Source organism: Tigriopus californicus, chromosome 10 (genome assembly GCF_007210705.1).
Source record: "Tigriopus californicus strain San Diego chromosome 10, Tcal_SD_v2.1, whole genome shotgun sequence".
In the NCBI taxonomy this organism is placed as follows: Eukaryota; Metazoa; Arthropoda; class Copepoda; order Harpacticoida; family Harpacticidae; genus Tigriopus; species Tigriopus californicus.
In genome coordinates, this window is record NC_081449.1 from 2,868,114 (window position 1) to 2,889,438 (window position 21,325).

A 21,325-nucleotide genomic window follows, 5' to 3' on the forward strand; every position below is an offset into this window, starting at 1 on the left:
TTATTGGTTTAATAGTTATCCTCATCATTTACCATTTGCAGATGTGGGTCACCTTTTCATGCTGCTCTAGCCAGTTGTTGTTAATCGTTATTTTTGTTTCTCTGAAGCATACTGTGTTGAGAAATGTCTTCTTATCGTGTGTTTTACTTTCCCAAGCTGTGTTGAGGAGAGGTTGAGAACAATGCTTTCTTCTCGTGCATTTATTTTACTTTGCTGGGCGTTGCTAAGACATAACTCTCCCCTTGTGTGGTTTGCTTTCCGTTTAGGTAAAGGCCTTGCCTCGGAATTTGGGGCTCAATTGGAAAATACAATGTTCGAAGATGGGAGTGAATGTTCATTCTAAGTAAAGTCCTAGTCTCAGCTCGAATGTTTTGCTTTGCCGTCTTGAGAAGCCAAAACATGCCTCTAGTGTAGAGAATGTAAAGTCTAGGATTTTTTCAAGTATTTCATTTGCGTTGATGAGAGTCCAACCTATACCCATAAACATCGGTTTTCATGCAAGAAAACCACTGTATTGCATCCATTTTACATGGTTCTTGCCGTTAGAAAGAATGTTTGTGACTCACTTGTAGATATCGCAGTTGTAAGGCCGATGGCGATTGATCAATGACCAGAGAGGCCTCCTTCAGGGCCTTCGAAGCCCTCATTTCTCCATCTGCGGCAATCACTTTGGCTCTGGCCTCTCTTGATGCCTCAGCTTCTGCCGCCATGGCTCGTTGAAGTTGCTCGGGTAGGCGGGCATCTTTTCTGTGGAATGACGAAAACCGGGCCATTTTAGAGAGAGACTCAATTGCACCGAGCACTAGTTAAGCATTAAAGGTAAAGTCGAGAGAAAAGACTCACTTGAGATGCAAAACCACCACAACATTGTGGTATTGTCAAAAAATACTTTAGTTCGTCAAGATTGGTCGTGGTCCTTGATGTCTATACACAAGCTTGATATGACAATGGTCGCTAGTCCTGGCTTCAGCAGTCCAGATGAGGTAATAAATAAGTAGGCGTATTTAATATAAGGAAGAGCGTAAATAAACAGAGCAATGCCAATCAAATTGAGCGTGTATTTGCGAGCAATGTTGTGAAATACTTATTGAAGAGAATCATAAAAGCATAATACACCTTTTGTCAATTGAGTCGTGGTAGATTCATCCAATTCTCAGAAATCATACCTCTGTCTTCTTCAAGTTAACCCAGAATCAGCGTTATAAACGCTGGAATGATGTTATGGAGTCCTGGATGAAACATGGCTTTTTTTAAACTTCCCGGTTTGCAAGGGATAATATAAAATAGTTCCTACAAAATCAATTTTGAGTGTGTAAAGAATTATATTGTAAAGAAATGTATGTTCTTGGGATTGTACCGTAAAGAACTAAAAGATAAACAAGTCTAATAGCATTTGATCATGTAATCAACATTCTTTATCTGATGCCATTAGCAAACGAGTTAACTGATTTCTAGCATCTGATTATGATGTATGAAAACCTTTGCCGCCATTCGTTTGTTGTTGTATTGATATCGAAGAATGACGTGTGTGTATCTCTGTGTGGGGCATTTAAAGTGTGGATCTGGTTCTCGGATTGTGAAGGGAAAGGCTGGATGGAGAGGGAACTAAATTCGTTTCAACAGAATGGCCTTCTCCTTTCTCTCGGGCTTTTGGGCTTCTGGTGTTGACAATTTAATCCTCGTGACTCAGTTTCGCTTCATCAGGTTGGATATGAGATCCAATGGAATCGGGAAAATAATGGTTGAGTTCTTCTCGGCCGATATTGAATTTAGGGTCTGGAACGAGTGGAGGGAAGAAAAGCGAGGATTAAGGCTGGAAATTGCTTGTGACAGACTCATCGATTTAAGGGGAGGACTAGAAACCTGTGGAATGGACATTCTGATATTTGAACACAATCGTGGATTTATCAGCACTTGTCGGAGGCAGTTTACATTTGCCTGAGCTACATCTTATGATGAATTTCCACTTTCTTCCATTTGCTTTATTCATCATGTACCGAGGCTTTTGAGACTCAGACAAAAGCATTATTACTTTAGACGTTTTCGAAACGTCAACGATATCAAAACATATCTCCATCCATCGTTCAAAAAGCCAAGTTTCCTGAACAGATTTCCCTCCAATCTTGTCAAGGGTTGGTGAACAACCTAACCTACATTTTTGTCTGTTTTTAGCAATAGACCATCCGTTGTAACGCAATTGAAACCTTTTTAAATGTATGAGCTGAATCGAACAAACGATTCGCCTAAGCAAGTCAGCCTTCGGCGAAAAGGTAAACCAACAACGGTAATGATTTTGGAGTCGAACTTGAACCTCTCAACTTAACCGGTAGATGGCAGGACGAAAACTAAAGTTTGAAAAAGTGATGCTTGTGGTAAGCTTGACGTCATTTCTCTTTATCTCAAATAATAGAATTGCCGGGGGGGGTTGAACATTTTTACGTTCTATGTACTTATATAAACAACAAGAAACGGCTAACGGCTGGCTGATTTGAGCCAAATTGTGTATTGAAAGCGAGATGTGACATACAAGCTCCAAGCATCTTCTTGTTATTCTTGAGGAGTGGATTCTGAGAATATCCTTCGAATTACAACAGAACCTCCCCCACCCCTCCTATCTCACCTTCGTCCAATATGAACCTGATACTATTGTTTATTGTCAATTCCAGACCGAGTTGTTCCCTGTCACTCATGAGCATAGCTTTCCATACCTGAAGGTATCTCAATTGAATCGCGGACGGCGATGTGGTAATGACATCTGCAGCATCACGCAGAGCTCGACTGGCCTTTTGCTCTCCTTCAGCGGCAATCACCTGGACAATGAAACAAACACATACAAATGAAATGGTTAGTCTTCTAAGGACGTGAAATTAGTGAAGACCCCTTCTCACCTTGGCCCGGGCTTCTCGGGCTGCTTCGGCCTCAGCGGCCATAGCACGTTGGAGTTGGACTGGGAGGCGGACGTCCTTTCTGAGATGTTTAAGACATTGCATTGAGTATGAAAACAAATATCCTAAGGTTGAACACACTTAAGGGAGGTTACACTTGAAAGACAAGAGAATCGGATGATCTACTACCACGGAATGTCACAACACTCAAGCGGAATTGCTATTGTCTAAATTTGGAGGTCAGTATTCTTCTTGGTGGACATTGCTTTGACAATGTACGTATTTCAAAAATAGACGCAAACAAATGCCAAGTTTGAATGTTACGAGAGAAATGATGACATGCCACAAGCAAAAAGGTATCAGGTATGGTAATTGGAGCAGATAAAGATCTGGCTTTCGTGTCTTGAGCGAGTTTAGATTTCATTCAGGGGTATCATGCAACTAAGCTATAGCAGTCTTGTTTGATTAGATGACAAGACAAATCAAGGCCGCTTATCCATCACTTACATCTCCACTCTCTCCACTTTGATTCCCCAGGGCTCGGTGGCTTCGTCCAAGGCAGACTATGAGAATGAATTTTTAGGGTTGATTGCTTTTCGATAAAAACTGAGGGGTTCAAGGAAAAAAAATTGTATTGCTTATGAAGTTTCATGCGTTTGAGTTCTTTCATGAAAGACAGCCTTTCCCGGAAAAAACATGAGCCTTTTTTAAGCTCTTGGATTATTCATTTGCTACTGAAAGTCGGTTCTCATTTTATATGAATTCATTCGGCATTTGTAGTATTCAATAGCAGTATACAATCATTGGCAGAGACCGCTTAATATGTAAGCGTTAGTTTTCATCACCTGCATGGATGCTGATATGCTCTCTCTATCACTGAGAATTTCGTGGAGGTTCTTGGTTCCCAGGATGTTCCTTAAAGTGGTTTGTGCCAGGAGACGCGTGGAATGGTGGGCATTCTCCACATTCGCCACCGAAACCGTGGCATTGGACACCCTGTAGTAAACCACAGCATCCACAGAGACCGTCACCGAATCACGTGTAAGTACCTAACACGTAAAATGACCACGTGATCAAATGGACCAAGTCCCAAGGTTCTTTGTATCAGGGTTCATAGGAATGACATCGAGAGAGAGGCGCACAAACACATGGATTATATACAGAGCTCATGCAATTTAGGTTGTTGTAATCAGCCGTTTAACTTATTTAAACCAACAGATCCATAGATCCTCGTCTACTATTACACGTGACTGGGATAACCATTACATCAAGCGTCTCAGGTGACTTCACAGCCGTTTGGGAGGTCGCCGAAACCTGGAATTCTCCTCAATTAGATTCCCCCAATTTCCTCTGGAGCACCCTAGAATCTATTCCCCAAGTGGTCTAAAATAAATACCATGTATAAATTGTATCCCCTCCCGAAAATAAAAGATAAATTTGTTTGCCTCTTTTCCCCCCTCAGAAAACTTATCATTTCCTCTGGGTTCCGTCTAGCCCTCGTTGTTCCTCCCTAACTCACCCAATCTTGTTTCAATTACCTCTTGAGGAGGAACATCGAGGGTAATGGTCCTCAGATCCACCTTTTGATAGCTTTCAATGCAAGGAAGCACAAAGAATATACCTAGAAGACACAACAAGCATTGGGTGGTTGGATCACTGAAGATCGAGCCTTGGTACTTGCTGTGTGAGGTAAAGTGCACAACAATAAACCAAGTCGGGCTCTGACTCAACGGTGAGGGAAACGGAAGAGGACAGAGGAGAAAAACACGCTGGTAAGGGGAAATGGACGGGGACAGAGACTCCCCAACAAATCCGGAGAACCCACATGGTTTTGGTGATTGGCAAGTCTGTGAGAAGCAGGCAGCACCCAGTGTATTTACATGTGGAACAGAGCATGGCACTTTGTTGCGATGGGGAATGATGCTTTTCTTTTTGGTTTCCTTGAACTTTGATGACATCGAGGGCGAACTACACGTCGATACTAAACATTTAGAAACAGCTAGGAAAGTTTTGAACGCTAGGAGACACTCAAAAGTGTTATTTTATACAGGGTTAATAGAGCTACTTTTAGCCTAGTTAAACGATGAATTGTTGGGTAATGCATATTTCGAGCTCTACAGGTTGTCAAAGAAGGATAGATAGCTCTCTGTCTGAGAAAGGATTGGGTCAGTGACTTCCTTGTTAATCTCATTCTTCGTTTAACATTGTTATGTCCATTTGATGGTGCTTTTTTGGTCAGAAAGATCACGTTCAGTGTGACTCGTTACGGAAACAAGCCATTTGTTTCTCTCGTCAACCCCTCAGAGAGGTCTCGAGAGACCGGTTGATCAGCAATAATGAGACGGGCATGTTGGATTTAATCCCTCATTTCTCCGAAGCCAATTCAAATGAGCCGGACTGTATCTGGAAAGTTCCCAGCCCTTTGGATCCCTAAATTTCAAGGAGCTCTCATGAGTCCACTTGAGCACACGCAAGACAGATGGAACACACGCTTGTTAAGACTGAGACCGACAATATTTAAAGGTGACTGAACAATCAAATATTTAAAGCGTTAGTGTTCGACAAGGTTAGTTAGCACAAGAAATGATTCCCGACTGAGGTGAGGGCAAACAGGTGGTGACGCAACACACAGAGAAACGACTGGCATGACAACGTCAAGGGAACCTGGTTTCAAATGGGAAATACTACCTCCTGGGGAGGAACACCCAATGTGATAGTTCGCATGTCTACAATTTCATGACTCTCCACGCACGGAAGGTTGAAGTGGAGACCTTTGAAGGTTATTAATAAAAGAGAGAGAAAGAGGAAAAATTAAGAAATATCCTAGCTGTACGTACGTAAGTACGTATTTTTTGGTTAGAGAACGAGTCAAGATCAAAGACAATGTATTGGAAAGGCCGCTCGAGGTATTTGCAAATGAAGACATGTAACCACAATGAAAAGAGAATGATCGGTAAAACATCTTCTAGTAGCATAAAGGTTGAAAAAATTCGAATAAGATTTAATGTTATTTGTTAAAGAAATAAGTTCGTAATTTCTTATATGAGCTGAGTAATTAGAAGAAAAGTAAGACACACAGATACAGTTTCATACCCTTGCTTAACTTTCCAATGCAATGTCTGTATGTCTGTCAAAACTAATTACAAGTCACGTACCTGGTCCTTTGGAGCCGCCATCCAGAAGGCGTCCTAATCTGAATATGACTGCTCGTTCGTATTCTTGCACAACCTATAAATGGACTAAACTTGTAGTTGGCTAGGATTGGCAAAGCTTCCTGATATGATTAGAAAACTTTGCTTTGAACAAGTCCCATTTGAGAAGGTTGAACTCCAACCCAACATTTCCTGCAATCATATGCATTTTTGAATGAATAAGATATTACAAGCATTGCACGTTTTTACCTCCAAGGGTTAAACTGGGAAAAACATCGATCAGGAAATGGGCCATATCTATCTTTTCCTGTCACATTTTCCAAGTAGTTATGATGAAGTACAACAGACAAAGAGACAATTTGTTGACACCCTCAAGTCTGTGCACACATTGCAAATATCTAATGAATGGCACACACGTGTCCCTCTAACGAACCATGTCGAAAGAAAGTTTTGTTTACATTGAGCAAATCACGAACATATTTCCGCTTTCCAGGCTTCCTTCTCGTCGTACAGAGGACCATGATCAAAATCACATTTTTTCCCAAAAGTAATGCACAATTTGTTCTTTCTTACCTTGAAGCACACACATAAGGAAAATGGCAGTGTGATAATGACTATGAACCAAGAGACCGCTGTAAGAAGCCATCCGCATATGCCAATCCCGACGTCGATGTCGTCAGCTAAAAATAATAATAATGGAATATACATAGGGGTCGAAAATATCAATAACAACTTGAGAGCAAATTATTATCGTATCTAAAAGAATCTTTCGAGTTTGAAATGCATCTGAATCATATTTGATAGTTGAATGCGAACAATTCCATAACAACACTTCCTTTTCGTATTTGACAATCCCGCTTTTAGTATCATTCTTTTTTTTTTAAAACGTGCAGCATTTCAATATTTCAAGGTCCTAAAGTTGATTTAAATATGGAATGTTATTGTATTGAGAAATCTACTCAAAGTGGCAAAATGTCTCAGTTAGAGCAAAATAACCCCTTTGTAAGTGGAAGAGACCATCATGCTTGGGGGATAGCGGAGAGGTCCTACTTACAAGAGTACTCATCGTCCCATATCCATCATGTCAGCAACGTGTTCTGCACTTGCTCTTCCAATTTCCGCTCTAAATATTGTATCATCAGTGGCAAACGAGATCTTCTCCTCCAAAAATTGGTTGCTTATTCACTCATAAACTTCTCGACAGGATAGTCAATCACTTATATAACATGTTCCCACATAGCGCTATACACTTGTACTTTGACATATCCGTGGACGAATCCAGACACAAATATTTGGACCCAATCTGACCTTCACAAAACCTTAGCAACCTCAATGCTGCAAAGGATTCTGATTTAAAAGTTTGGGGGCCATTTCTTCATTGACTTTCATGTTATGAACGGAATTTATAGGACCGACAGTTCTTGGAATGATTCATATCGAGTGAGATGACTAGTGGAAAGTTCAAGAATGAGAGGACACTTTTAGCTCTTTGATCCTTGACTCGATGGTTTTCATTATATGTCCGAATTTTCCTTTTGGAGGAAACATGTGCGTACATTTAGTTTACATTGCCATGAACTAGTGTCTCTTCGAGATTATAACTTAAATAGCGAAATAATGATCGCTCGGTCAGGTATAGTTATAAAGTGGATGATTAGGAAGCCCTAGAAGGCGAATGACACTAGTGTCATTTATTCTCTTTTGCGTTTGAAGATGCATTCATTTCCTTTTCAAGGGCCTTCTTTTCACACAATGATGAATCAAAATTAGCGTTGGAATTTTTGAATGGTTACCAAGCTGTGGTACGAAATAAGATTGTGATAAGTTTTGACACAATTTAAACCATCTACATTACCATATCCACCCTTCATTCAATGGTTAGACCACGGACTTCTAGAAATATGGACTGTGAACGACCAAATCGGTCTGCTCTTGGTCATAGCCACTCTGAGATACTTTTCGAATCAAATTAGTAAAAGAAGAAACGTAGACCTCTTGAATTAAAGGTAGGTCATTTTTATACCATTTACTTGTAAAGTGGCTTGGTTCAAAGTTATGTTGTCAAAAGCTTATTTAGCTGACCAAGAGCAAGCTTAAAATTCAGATTTGATGTATTGTTTACTACATAACTTCGGACATGTCTCCTGAGTCCCCTAAGCATACATAGGTTTGGGCCCAAACTTGGCCAAGTTCATCTATTCAATAAGATTGTGTGCTCTTTTCAAGTGCTTATTTGGAATAAAATGAACGGTTTAGGAGACACGAAATTTTGGCTTCCATTCACAGTCCACATCTCTAGATGTCCGTGGTTAGACAGATCTGCCCATTCAAATTCGTTAGGAAAGATAAGGAACAATTATAACCTTGAACCATAGCCATAATACTCAGGATTGTATTTCTTGACATGGTAAGCAATAGTACCAAAAATAAATGGCAAGATCTTAAAAATGAATAGGGCATATAAACAACAAACATGTTGGGACAAAGTTAGTCAAAGAGCTGTGATTGTTCACTATTGATCACCAAGTAAGGTTTTGTATGCGAAAGGTACCTCTGTCTATTTGTATTTTTGCTTCAGGTATAACTTATCACATATCTGTTGGCCCATAGAGCTTTGTAGCTCCATACATACGTATGAAGATCCTCGTTCTCTTTTTCCAACTTTTTCCAATAGCATTTGAATGTGTTTTGCGACGAAGGCATTCCGAGGAAATTCTCATTAAAGGGCCATTGTCATGCGTCATTTTTATTTGTTCGAAACGCTTTCGAAGCTAGTTTTGATCCGTTCAAGAAACTGTCCTTGTCTTTTTCACAGGCTCAGGCCCCACCTCCTTCCTCATCATATTTCTGCAAGTTTTCGAAAGATGGGAAAACGGGAAGGAACTTCGCAACTTTTTCATTCCAGCCTTTGGGCACAAAGCATTCAAGTACTTGGACGCAGAACCACGAATCCTTCTCTTTCTAAAGTTTCAAGAGGGATAACGTGAAAACTCAGCAGAAATCAGATCATGTCAAGTTTTGGGACGGCCACTGGCCTTACGCAACAAACTGAGTAGCTCATGTTTAATAACTTCACATCGGGCTTTCCGTAGTTATTCCGTAGTAGACACTGCTCTGTCTCGTCTTCCTTCCTGGCCTTCAAAATTGGAACAAAATGGTCTTAGCCTAGAGAACCCAATGATACCACGAGTCCTTCATGTTCCAATACCGTATTTCCTTTTGTGTAGCAACTGATGCTAGACGACTTGTATTATCATGGTTTGTCCACTTCAAGAGAGGCTCAAATGCGATCAATGTTATTCAACCAATGGATCCTCGTCATTACCAGATTACCAATTCTTCAAAGTTTTAGCGTCTCTTTTTAGGCCTAATACCACATCAAAATCGCAACCATGAAGGTAAGTTGTGCTCACACGAACTCAAATTGTGGTAACGGTCAAATCTTGCAGTATTTTATTCGAAGTATATTAGTGTGCTGGAAAAGTGATCTTGATTTGGACCTAACCTTAGTTAAAGATCTTGGATTCGAAACATTCTTGACATTTTTAATACTTTTAAGGCTTGAGAGACAGAAGGACAGGCCCCGATTTCCTGGGCTCTCTGAATGGACAACCCTCAGGCAAGAATGAAATGATGGTTCTCCCAAGGTTTCTTTACTCTTTCGGAATGCTGCGGCCAAGTTGACTACCTGAGGTTTTTATTGGACCCTTTTGACTGCCAATTCACAATCCAGCTTCTTTAGAGTTCGAGTTTTCATATTTTTTCTTCTGTCCAAGATATCCTCTTGACTAGAGTTAAAAACCGAATCCGTGCGTTTGGTGACCCATTTCCCTTTGAGGGGGGTTTAGATTAAAGCCAGTATTTTGGGAGCCAGATGCAGGCTAGAACAGGTATAAGCTTGAAACTGACCCTCAGAACAGGTTGAGCCGGTTTACCCATCTCATTCTACGGTACTTTCCTTCATTTAGAGAGCACTTAAAATTCTCAAGATTCTCTCACTTTTTTTCGAACGGTTTTCTGGGTTTCTTTGCTAACCCCCAGTCTTTCCCTCCAATGGAAATTCCATTCGGTTTTTTTGCGGGCTTGAGAACCAAGATCCTCGACAAACTTGACATTTGAGATTAGAACGCGTTCCAATTTCTGATTGAATCGGATATTTTGACCAGAATTCAATAGATCGGAGAGAAAAGAAGGGAACTCTCAATTTCAGAATGAAGATGTTTTGAAGGCTCCTTTTCCAGGATGTCAATGGGAAATCTGAGGTTGCTCGAAAAAGACCATTCCTTCCTCCCAGAGAAGCAATGGAAATGACTTTTTCAACCAAAAACTTGGTAAGAGTAAAGTCCAGACCCGAAAACCTTTTTGGGACGTTCTTTGACCTACAAAAGGGCTTATCTGTTCGTGTCTTTTTAATTAGCCAAATACCATTTCCACGTCAAGGAAACTTTGGTTCCAAACGGGATGAAAAATTGACTTCAGAACTATGTAGGTCATTGGTGGAACAATCAATTGGACTACACAGAACCAAAGGCCATTGATTCAGTTCAGTGTTCGAATGAACAAGTTGTTCCATTAGTCGTTCCCATTTACCAATAAACCACCCAAAAGCCCGAAGGATGTTGTCTACGGCCATTAACGGCCTTTGGGCTCAACGCAAAACGGCTGGCTTAGTCTTGGCGAAGTAGAAAGAGGAGGAGGGGGAAAAGCCAACTATGCAAATAAGGCTCGTATTTTCATTACGAAGAGAGCAAAGCCCAAACTGTTGACAATTTCGCTTCCAAGAGGCCTTATCTCAAGTGGTTCGGAGCCAAAAAAAAGGCGATCCTATTGCAGGCTGATTTCATTTGCAGCACAAAAAGATCCCAATCTTCCAGATGATATACATTAGGAAGTCGCTGAGAGCTTGATTGGTTGGAAATGGAAGCAAGTCAGTTGTTGCACATTAAATACACCATTTCATGGGCTTGGCTTTTGGGTTTGGTTGTGAAGAGCAAACCATTAAAGTCAGAGGCTGGCCAATTTTAGCTCAGTTTCCCTACCTAATAGCCTCTTTATTAACCTCCTTGGATCATTATGCTTCAGGATGCCTTTAATCGAACATTGTCTAGAATAGCTATTTTTGAAGGCAAAAGGAAAGGCTCGAATTCTGATTTTATTGGCGAGAGAAATCATAAAAACTTGTAACTCTTATGAGTGTGATTACTAATTCATGCGACCAAAGATACTTTGGTAAAAAGACGTTTTATGATTTTTTTTTTCGAATTTCAAATCAAGTTTCTATTCAGATTTGTTTCACCACTAGGAATTGAAATCTTCATTTAGTTCGACAGATACTTTCTCATGTGTTCTTGTAAACTAATACATCATTTCGTAGTTCATTAAATTTTGGATTTTGCATTTGCAAAAACAAGGTGTAATGTCCTGAAATGATTCTTGCTATGACAATCGTCAAAGGTCCATCAAGAGTTGAAAGATTGGTCCTGACAAACCGATACCGATCGAATCAAAATTATAAAGATTCTTTGGAGCGAGGGAAAAATATCGTATTCGCCGTCTTATCATAACGGCCTTTTCCAATTCAAAGCCAGTGAGTAATCGCCAAAGACTGCAGTATCGGGAGACGTGAAAAAAGTTTTAGGTTCCATCAAACCGAGAATATTCTTGCGCTCTTACACCTTTTTGTTTGTCAAAGTTGAAGTGGCGAGAAAACTTTTTATGGCCTACTTGGCGACACTTCTTTCACCGAAGACTAGATATCTTTCATCCATTGATCCGTGGCTTTTTCGTTTGCAGCCTACGATCTCTCTCAAAAGCCAATTTGTCGTTTTTGGTGAAGAAACGAAGCAGTTCTTCTCCATATCCATCATCATGATATTTCATGTTCATGGAATGAGGACGCATTATGGTTGGCAAAGTGAGCCTTTTCCAAGCTTGCCAGATAAGAATTCATTTTAGTCAAAGTCAAAATGGTACCAAAATTCATCAAAAGAAATGAGATTGCGTGGTTTCCAAAGAGATTGCTCTCAAATCAGTTTTAGGGTTTCCTGACATTTCTCAGATCGTCAGAACCAATGACGTGCTTTTTTGGTAAGATCCTTATGACTGGATGCGCGTTTCAGTCTCGAGATAAGATCATGATTCTAATTCTGACGCATCTTGAATATGATTCACTCATTTCGGCTCCAACTAATAGTTCAAGAGGTTTGCAAAAGGCCTAACAGCTCCAATGTTGCCTTCCTCACGGCCATTTGAATTGATCTAAAAACCTGTATTATTGGGCTAATACCCATGAGTGCCTTTGAAAACGCACAGTATTTTGCACCTTTCGTATTTTTTATGAATACTTTACAACCTTGGCTTTCTGAAAATGTTCGTAGTGAGACAATTTTGGACCTTTTGCTACATCGACTGAACTAAGTGGAATCTAAATAGGCGAAGTGTATTTTAGATGTTTTTAAACAAGAATTATTTCCTGGAAAAAAACCTGCAAGATCCAACATTTCAAGTGCAATTCAGTCCGCACACCCTTAAGCATGTTTTGACGTCCCTGCTACCCATCCTTTATTTGACCAGAATTGAAAATCAGAAGCACTCACAAGTCCAATTCTCACATACACAACTTAAATCTTTCTCCAGGAACCTAGAAGCAGTCTGTACTGCTTTGTACTTCAGGTCCCTGATATAGCCAGCCTTTAGAGTAGAAAAAAGCGAGATGGACATCAAAAAGGCTTTCCACTCTATTTGAAAATCTTGCCAAGGTCCTCATAAAAGTCTTATAGGCACCTTAATACCTCCCCCATCCAACACATCTCTTGGGAGGGATCCAAGTATGAAAGAGCCCTTTCGAAATTGTACATGTTCATCTGCCGTTCAGACTGGACGACATCCTCGGAACGAATCGATTCGACCTCGATCCTCGATCCTCGTTCCTCATCTTGGTGTCCATGGTTGTATTTATGGTCTTCATCACAGGCACGCACGAGGGATTCGTCTTGGCCTTAGAATAAACACGGGATCAAGGACAGGGCTCGAGTGAAGCCATGAATGATGCCTTGATTTAGCTCCTGGGGACAAAAAAGGGGTTCAAGAAAATCTGGCAGTCTGCTCCTGACACGTGGTCATTAATTTTGTTGCGGATTCCATTCGCTGGCATGAGAATAAAGCAAGTTCAGGATTAGTCCGGGACTCTCTTGATGAACAGCCTGTCATTCTAGAACAAAGGTTGTCATAAAGCAAGATTTGCATAAAAATCATCTAGACTTGAACATCTAGTCCCGAGCTTGAGGAATCTTCCTGCAAAATGACGCTTTCATCAGTCATCAGTACCATGTGCTTTGTCCAACAAGTGCTAATGGAATTTATAACAGTCCATTGATCACTTCATCAAACGTCGTAAAGGTCGGATCGTTAACAATTCTCCTGGGTCATTTTTCTTCACCTAAACACTTGTTCTAGACCTCCTTTCTACGTACTTTCTGGGGAGGTTTCACAGAATCACTTCAAAATCAGAGCTCTCAGACAAGAGCGAATGATCGCTCCCTTGGGCTTGTCTCTCGAGATCGTTTCCTCTCGCGCTCCCATCCAATCAGGCTAAAACAACATCAGAGTTTCTCGTCATGTCTTCAAGAGCCAACGAACTAATTCTCACTGGACCACGACATCTTGTATTGCTTATCTCTAAGGGCAAGAAGAATCTTCCAGATTTGGTAAGTAGAGATGGATGTCCAACTTTTTTTTTATTCCCTTCGATTTCTATTCAGGAAAAAATTCAGCGGGGTCACGAAATGTGTTCGCATTCACAACAAACGTCAGTTGCATTTCCCCCTTCAACGTGTTAAGGTCAGGCGAATTTGTAGATCAACTCACTTTCAGGTATTGGCTAATATTTCGAAGATTCGGAAGAATCAAGGTCTGTTAGACCAATATTTCTCAAAAGCTGGTTCTCTCAAAAACACTTTTATTGGTGATAGTTTTCATTTTAATGATTTTTGATAATAAATTCATCTTTTTGAATAATAATGCTATGTCTCCTTATTGAGGTGGTCCTCAATCGATCTTGTTTGGAAGACCTATTCTTGGATTCACATTTCATTAAGGTGAAAAAAACGTGCCAGAACCAAACCAACCATTTTACCTCTTCTTTTTTCTGTGGGGATAAGCTTAGAAGAAGGACAACCAATATTTACTTCCAACTCCAAAATTGGGAGATTTCGTTTGATGTGATGTCATCTGTTGGAAGAAATGTGGCAGCAATGGGTATTTTTCCCCAGTTTTCCAGACCTCCGGATTCAAATTTAAAACCGATCTAAGATTGATAGGGTACTTTCTTGGAGGGCTATTGATCGTCGGAAAGCCGCCCGATCGAGTCATCATTTTCAACTCACCGATTCCCACAAACATATCCGGAGCAGGAGCCTCATAAAAGAGCCTCTCGTATCTCTTCATCGCAAATCGAAAACTTCCTTCGGGCCCTTTGTCGAACAGTTTCGAATCATGTGAAAGCTTTTTGCATCCCCCTTTACTCAATTGGGAACAAGACACACACATGGACTTGAGATAATTTCTGTGGGAAAGGCCAAGACCAACTTTGAGGCAAAGTTATGGCTAGATCAAAACTTCCCCAACAAATCTGAACTGAATGTAATGAAAAAGAATAACGTTGGCTTTTTACCACCCTATCGCAAATATGAAAATTGCCAGTGAGCAAGTTTTGGATCACAATATATCACCATTAAAACCGAGAGGTGAACTCTTCAAACGTTTTCGCAAAATCCGGTGTGAAAGAAGAATTGGCGAATGGGCAGCAACTCAAGTTTAATATATGTTACTGGCTCTCACGACCTTAATTGTGAACAAAAGCCATATCATAGCCCAGAAAATGAGAGGAAATTGAGATTTTGAGTTATGAATGGCTATGTGAACAAAGCAGTCAAATTTGGCTTCATAATTTGGGTTTATGTTGCAGTTGAGCAAAGTTGATTATTCTATTATTACAAAAATGAATTTATCTTTTTGGACATCATGGTTTATTATCTAAAGATATTTTAGGACATGCCATAGAAATGACGAATAAGGAATAGGCCAACCAAAATTTTAAAACACGTATTCAGCCCAATAAGGCCTCAGTAACTTTAAACACGTCTAAGGTGGAAAAGACGATCGAGGCATTCATGTTATTTTTGAAGTCCAAAATAATCATAAGTTATTTTATGGAGTCCAATAGCGAAAGAGACACTTTTAAATGAAACATTGCCTTGACTTCGAACATGTTTTAGAAGCCAGGACCAATTCCTAGACACATGATCAATAACCTAAATCACGCTAAAAAATTGGAGCTTTGCAGCCTAACGTGACAAATTGTGGTTGCTTGACATATGGAATATAGAAGAGGAGGAAAGTTGTCCCCTTTTTCTATTTAATGCCAATTGATTGTGAGGGGGTTCGTTTCAAAGTTATATCGTTATATCAAAGTGTCTGACCGTAACAAGGCTCAAGGCTCAAGTTTTATGTAGTCATTAATACGTAACTAGATTGCTACAAAAATGGTTCGTATGTGGAAAAAAAATCCAGAGGGCTGGATTAACCGGCAGACCTATGTTGCAATTCTAATTGCAATTAAATTCTTATGAATTTTATTTTTATTGATATCACTTCAAACCTATGTATTTGTAAATGTAATTGCGATTAATAATTGCACTTCAAACCGTATTCGTAACTATAATTAATTATGTTTGGACCAATCAGCGCACAAAACCTTTTATTTCCAACCGTTTTCTGCCTGGGTTTTTGATAGGCTTCAGACAAATCTATCTCATCAAGTTCCAAAGGCATTATTTAAAAAGAAATAAATACAGACAATTTTCTTTGCATTTCCAAATGCAAACGTAGCATGACAAGAGGTCTTGAAATGCCTGTTGTCAAACCATTTTTTTAAGAAAACTTGAAGTGGGTTGAAGCATCAATAGCACCATTCAAACAATGAACTCTAATCCCGTCAAAACCACACAACAATTTCATACAAAACCTCAAGGGAGAATTGCAAAAAAAACCGAGATCCGTGAAACATTTGCAAATGACTTATAGTTTTTTGTACAAGAGGAAAAAAAATGAAATTGAAAGTAATTGATTTGCAACTGAAAAGTAATTGTAAGTGAACTAGTTTGAAAATAACGTAATAGTAATCAATCACATTTTAAACCCATGTATTTGTAATTGTGATTAGGTACGTATAAAACCTATGTATTTGTCAATGTAATTAATTACATTTCAAACCCATATATTTTTAATTTTAATTCATCAAAGCTATGAAGTAATTGCCACAGGTCTGCAAATGCTTCCTCGGTTCAGCTCTTTCGTACTTTCGTACTTCGAACTTTCAAGTGATGCAAATTTGCTTTTAGTGATTGTGACTTTTCCGTCACAGACACTCTGGGCATAATGAAAACAAAAATAATAGCATATATCTGATGTATTAGCAATGGAATAATCCTCAATTTCTGAAAATTAAAATCTATTAGAATGTCCTTGAGGATGAAGACATTTCATTTGCACTCAAGTTCTGCTTCCGGGGTGAAAGCCAGCCACCATTTCTCAAGCAGTGCAAATAAACATGTAGTTTCTATCCACCATTAATTTCCCGAAATGTACAGTCATTCCATTGTCAAAGTTTTAAATATGTGTAGCAATTATTTTCAAAAATCGCAAATTTCCTCCCACCACCAAGGGAATAGAAAGCAACGACATACAGTATATTGTCTACGACATTGCAGAAAAACCTTGGCAAAAACAAAAACTGAAGCTAAAACCTAATTGTGACAAAGTTGATTTTGCAGCACTTTTTCAGAATAAAAAGAAAGCTTTGAGGGTAAAAACCAGCCCTGACTTCCCAGGAAATGCCCTGTCCGGATCTTGGCATTTGTAATAATAAATCAAATCATTTCTACACACCAAAGCTGAAAAAAGCGACTAATTAATCACGAAGCCCTTCTGAATATCTTTGCATAAAATTATAGCACAAATTTGATGAATAAATGTATTTATTTTGAATTTTCAATGCCTTGATTTTCAGTTTTGAGACTTCATCCCTGCAAAAGGTTGCCTGAGAGCACAGCTAAGGTGTGAAAATAGATGACCTAAGCTCACAAATTTCTTTACCAAATCTAAACTCATGGAGATCCCATTTTTGTTTTTGCAACATATAAAGAATAGACATAGGACTATCCACACGCAAAAAGTTGAGAAAATCCGAACTGGGCTTTTGGAAAGGTCAAAGGACAAATAAGGCCATTAAAAGCCGAATTTCAATTGATGCATTTGCTTGAAACAGTTCTATCAAAAGGCTATTGTCCCAGGAGCATTTTGATTCAAAATTCATGTCAGTTGGATTACTACATCCGGAGTTATGGCTATTCAAAATGGACATGGCCCTAGAATACACTCTGGTTGGCCTAGGCACCTGAAACTTGTTTTGTAACGTTTTTGAATGTCAACAAACCAGTGTGCCAAAATTTAGCAAAATCAGAGTTGACTTGCCGCGATTTCGTCAAAAAATGTGCTCACTTGACGTGGAATGCCCCAGCTGTCTTTTTTTCGGTGGTAATTTTGAGCGGTGTCTCGCCAATTCACATGCCTAATTGGTAAGTGTTTGCCTAGTCGTTAGGCAGTTGGGACATTAGTGACAATTGGTATTCTGGTAATGAATAAGTCATCATGGTAAATATTGGTTTACCAATGTTTTATTCAAACCTTAGCCTTGACAACTCCTTGACAAAGCATTTATCAATGAAATTCAAGTTCCTGTACCAACAAAAGTATGATTTGGAACCCAAAGTCTCAAACCAGGTTTCTTTTGAAAAGCCCATTCTTCCACTTATCAAATCTGCCGATGTTGAGTCTTATGGTATCTGAATATCTAGGGTTTGAACCTCCCATGCAATGTGTGGAAATGTTTTACCTCAAGCATTGAACATGTTAATCCACATTTGAAGGTGGCTTTTAGACCGGGTTCACACAAAAGAATTGCCAACAAAGCCCTCCAAGGTTAACATAACAAGGATTGGGAAGACCATGAAACGTTCCAACAGGGATCAAAACTCCTCCAGGGCCAACTCGCTAATGTAGAGTTTGTCATTCCCAACCTTGTGTCTGTTTCCGAGGCCATTTAATGTACTCTCAAAAGAGGTCGTTCTACAATCTAAAAGGTCCTCTGATTCTCCCACGGAGCTGACCGGTCTTCAAAATCATCAAAATAGATGAGACCAAAGGGTTGGGGAACGAATCTAGACCGACATTCTCAATCTGTGCCAGCCTTCACACTCTCTGACAGAATGGTTTGGTCTCATCTAATGGTTTTGGCTCGTTTTATGTTAATTTGCTCATGGTTGTGCGAATTTACTCCGGAACGTTTCATGTAGGGAGACACAAAAGAGCTCATTCCATGTTTCAGACGACCTTGACGTATAAAAGTGGAATGTGGCCCTCTCTTCGTATTTGAATTAGAACAAACGAACAGGAGCAGTGTGAAACTTTGTGAAGCTGTCGATTTGTGACTTTGAAATGTCCACACGAGACATCTTTCACTTGGTATTCGAGACGTGTTCGAAGCTGAGATGAGGGCTTCAAGCCTTTTGTAGCAAATAGCCATTAATCATTTGGGCTCATGTTCGCGGAAGTGCAAAAATTCTCTCGACAAGAGTCTTTTTATGAAATTGGATGGAGAGAAGCTCTTTTAGGTGCTTGTCGCTATCGACTTTGAAGGTCTTGTTATGAAGTTGGAAATGTGTTCAATGAAGCAAAGAATCAAGGATTTTGAAAATAGTCGAGTGCTTTTCGATGTTCGTTGTGAAAGTGGAGGGTGTGCATCTCAGCAGAACAAGACATTTAATTCTACAGTATTCAATCAGGACCATTTTTATTGCTCCCATTTACAAGCGTTTCAATCGATATTGTACAATGTGGTCGTCAAACACCATACACTTTTCCACTTGAAGAAAAGTCATGTCTTCAAGATTGATCTAGGCACGAATACAAATAACACTAGGGTCAAACCAATACTTAAATGTAAAATGAACCCCAGTTCCCCTCAATTTCAATTTAATTCCTTTTTTTTTCTCAGATTCCTTTCAGAGAAAATCACATTCCAGAGTCCAAAACCGATCACTTCTCTGACTTTCCAATTTGTAGTTTGGTTGGCCATGAACAACTGGAATATGGACGGGGACGCTTGGTTTGGGAATTAGCTTTTCGCGATTGAGTTAACGCATCATGTTCTTCTTCAAATGAGAATGATCCCATACTACAACAATTACTCATTTCAATTTTCAGCTTGATCGAGCGACTGGATCAAAAGTTATGCCGTCTCAAAAGGCACTACAAAGCTCTTCAATGAATGAACGAACTAGCCCTCTTGTGGTAATTGATTACCAGAAGAGGGCTAAGTCATTCATTCTGTGCTCTGTTATGTACTGCACTTTGAGAGGGCATAACTTTTGACCCAGTCGTTTGATTGAGCTGACATTTGAAATACGCAATCGCAGGGATCTGGGGCCAGCCTCATTTGAAGAAGAATTCCATTCATTGATTCGAATTGGAGTTGCTAATTTTCAACCTTACCATCCCCGTCCATATTCCAGTGGTTCATGGGTTGGCAAACACTTCATCGACAGGGGAGGGATCTTAAACATGAAGCCATTCCTGATTTATCCTTAAATATTGTAACTATGACTGCATATGCTTTTAGAACGGCTATGAATCTCGTCGTTCTAGGACAAAATGATTGGCCATCATTTCTTTAGAACTAGTAGATTTTAACTAATGCTATTGAAGAAAATTTTATTGATAAATGGGTTCTTGAAAATAAGGTACGAAGTCTACTTTGTGTGACTTTTTTGTAAACTCAGCCATCTATGTCTGACTTAGGGCTCTCTAGTAGAAGAGTACGAGCATGAAAAGCGACTTCTGACGGGCGCAGCCTCCAAGATCCAAGAAACCGTGGACAAAAAAATCGTCGGTAGGAAAAGAGCACGCCATATCACCTAAAACTACTACGGGTTCATTTGTTACAAACAACGGCTTCTTGGTTCTTGAAGGCTGCACCCGTCAGAGGTCGCTTTTCATGCTCGTACTCTTCTACTACAGAGCCCTAGTCTGACTGACCGATTTGGAATTCATTGGGCTTTGAGTTCCAGATAAACTTTGTATTGTTTCCAATGAAGATCCAATATTTCATATTGGATTCCAATTTCTGCACCCAAGAAGATAAGAAGCTTCTTGAGGAATAGGAACCTACAAAGATTCCAGATTTCCGTCATACCCCCCTCTCGTAGCTTCATAGTCAAATTCATCTTACGAGCAATTCTCTGTGAATAAGTTCATTGGATGGAATCAAGTCAACTTTGTCGAGTTCCGGCCAAGTTCCATTCTTAACTTTGGCATTGAGAATAAACCATGTTTGATTTGACATCCTTTTTTCTGGCGCCAAGGAAAGTTTCCCGTTGATCGGACTTCCGGTCGATCTCTAGCCCTGAGTCTGTCTTTACTTTACACGTTGGCAAATCTTCACTCAATTTGAACTTTATTTTTCTTCCAATTGCCGCCAAGGTTCTTCATACATAACTCAGAGCCTTTGGGTAATTACTACATTCCATCATATCATTCTGCCCAATCAGCTCACTTGTGTTCCTTTGGTTCGGAGTAATGCGTTGATAGCCTTTTAATTGAAGAACAAGAGCTCAAGGTCAATTTGGCAAGTTATCTTTTCATTTAGCAAACTCTACGAGTGCTGGATGTCTATCGGCCTTTGGCCCGGAAAAAGAGCGTCGTCCCCACGAGATGCGAGTGAACTCTCACGTTCGTTGATAGTGGAAAAAGGACGAAAGTTTTATTGTGGTACGGGCTTTTTGACCAAGAGGCTTTTGCACACTTTGACATGAAGTGGGTGGTAGTTGGTCTCAAAAACTTGAGCGACTTTCATCTCGCTCACTTTGGGGGGCGCATTAGCCAAACTTGACTGTGCCATTGTTTGTTCTCAAACTTAGATCGCTAGGCCTTCCCCAAGGAAGCCAGAGGGCCTGAAGTAAGAGACAGGGAGAGGTACAAAAGCCTTGATCCCCATGTGGGACCATTTCCTCCCGTTGGTCCACACGAGAGCAGCCCCACCAAAGTTGTCCCCTTCAATTGAAAGGTATACTGAGGGATAGGCAGCCTTGACTTTTGATGACTAGGCAGGATAAGTAGTTAAAGTGACCGCCGAGACCGTGGGTTCGCTCGAGTTTTCCATGCTCTCCGATC

General features: G+C 39.9%; 1 protein-coding gene across 3 annotated transcripts in view; it reads right to left on the reverse strand.

Annotated features, from left to right (window-relative positions):
- Window positions 1-399: 399 nt before the first annotated feature.
- Window positions 400-21,325, reverse strand: part of LOC131887558 (band 7 protein AGAP004871-like) — a 44,697-nt gene continuing 23,771 nt past the window's right edge. Inside the window, exons 2-9 of one of the 3 annotated variants that reach the window (XM_059236171.1) lie at window positions 6,611-6,717; window positions 6,041-6,113; window positions 4,424-4,506; window positions 3,731-3,934; window positions 3,393-3,448; window positions 2,889-2,967; window positions 2,709-2,810; window positions 1,303-1,776 (exon numbers count right to left, since the gene is read on the reverse strand). In XM_059236171.1, coding sequence (XP_059092154.1) covers window positions 1,687-1,776; window positions 2,709-2,810; window positions 2,889-2,967; window positions 3,393-3,448; window positions 3,731-3,934; window positions 4,424-4,506; window positions 6,041-6,113; window positions 6,611-6,717 — 794 coding nt within the window. In that variant the 3' untranslated portion in view covers window positions 1,303-1,686. Of the gene's footprint in view, window positions 748-1,302; window positions 1,777-2,708; window positions 2,811-2,888; window positions 2,968-3,392; window positions 3,449-3,730; window positions 3,935-4,423; window positions 4,507-5,573; window positions 5,657-6,040; window positions 6,114-6,610; window positions 6,718-21,325 lie in introns of those variants that run through there. The other 2 variants (XM_059236172.1, XM_059236173.1) reach the window with 2 other exon arrangements.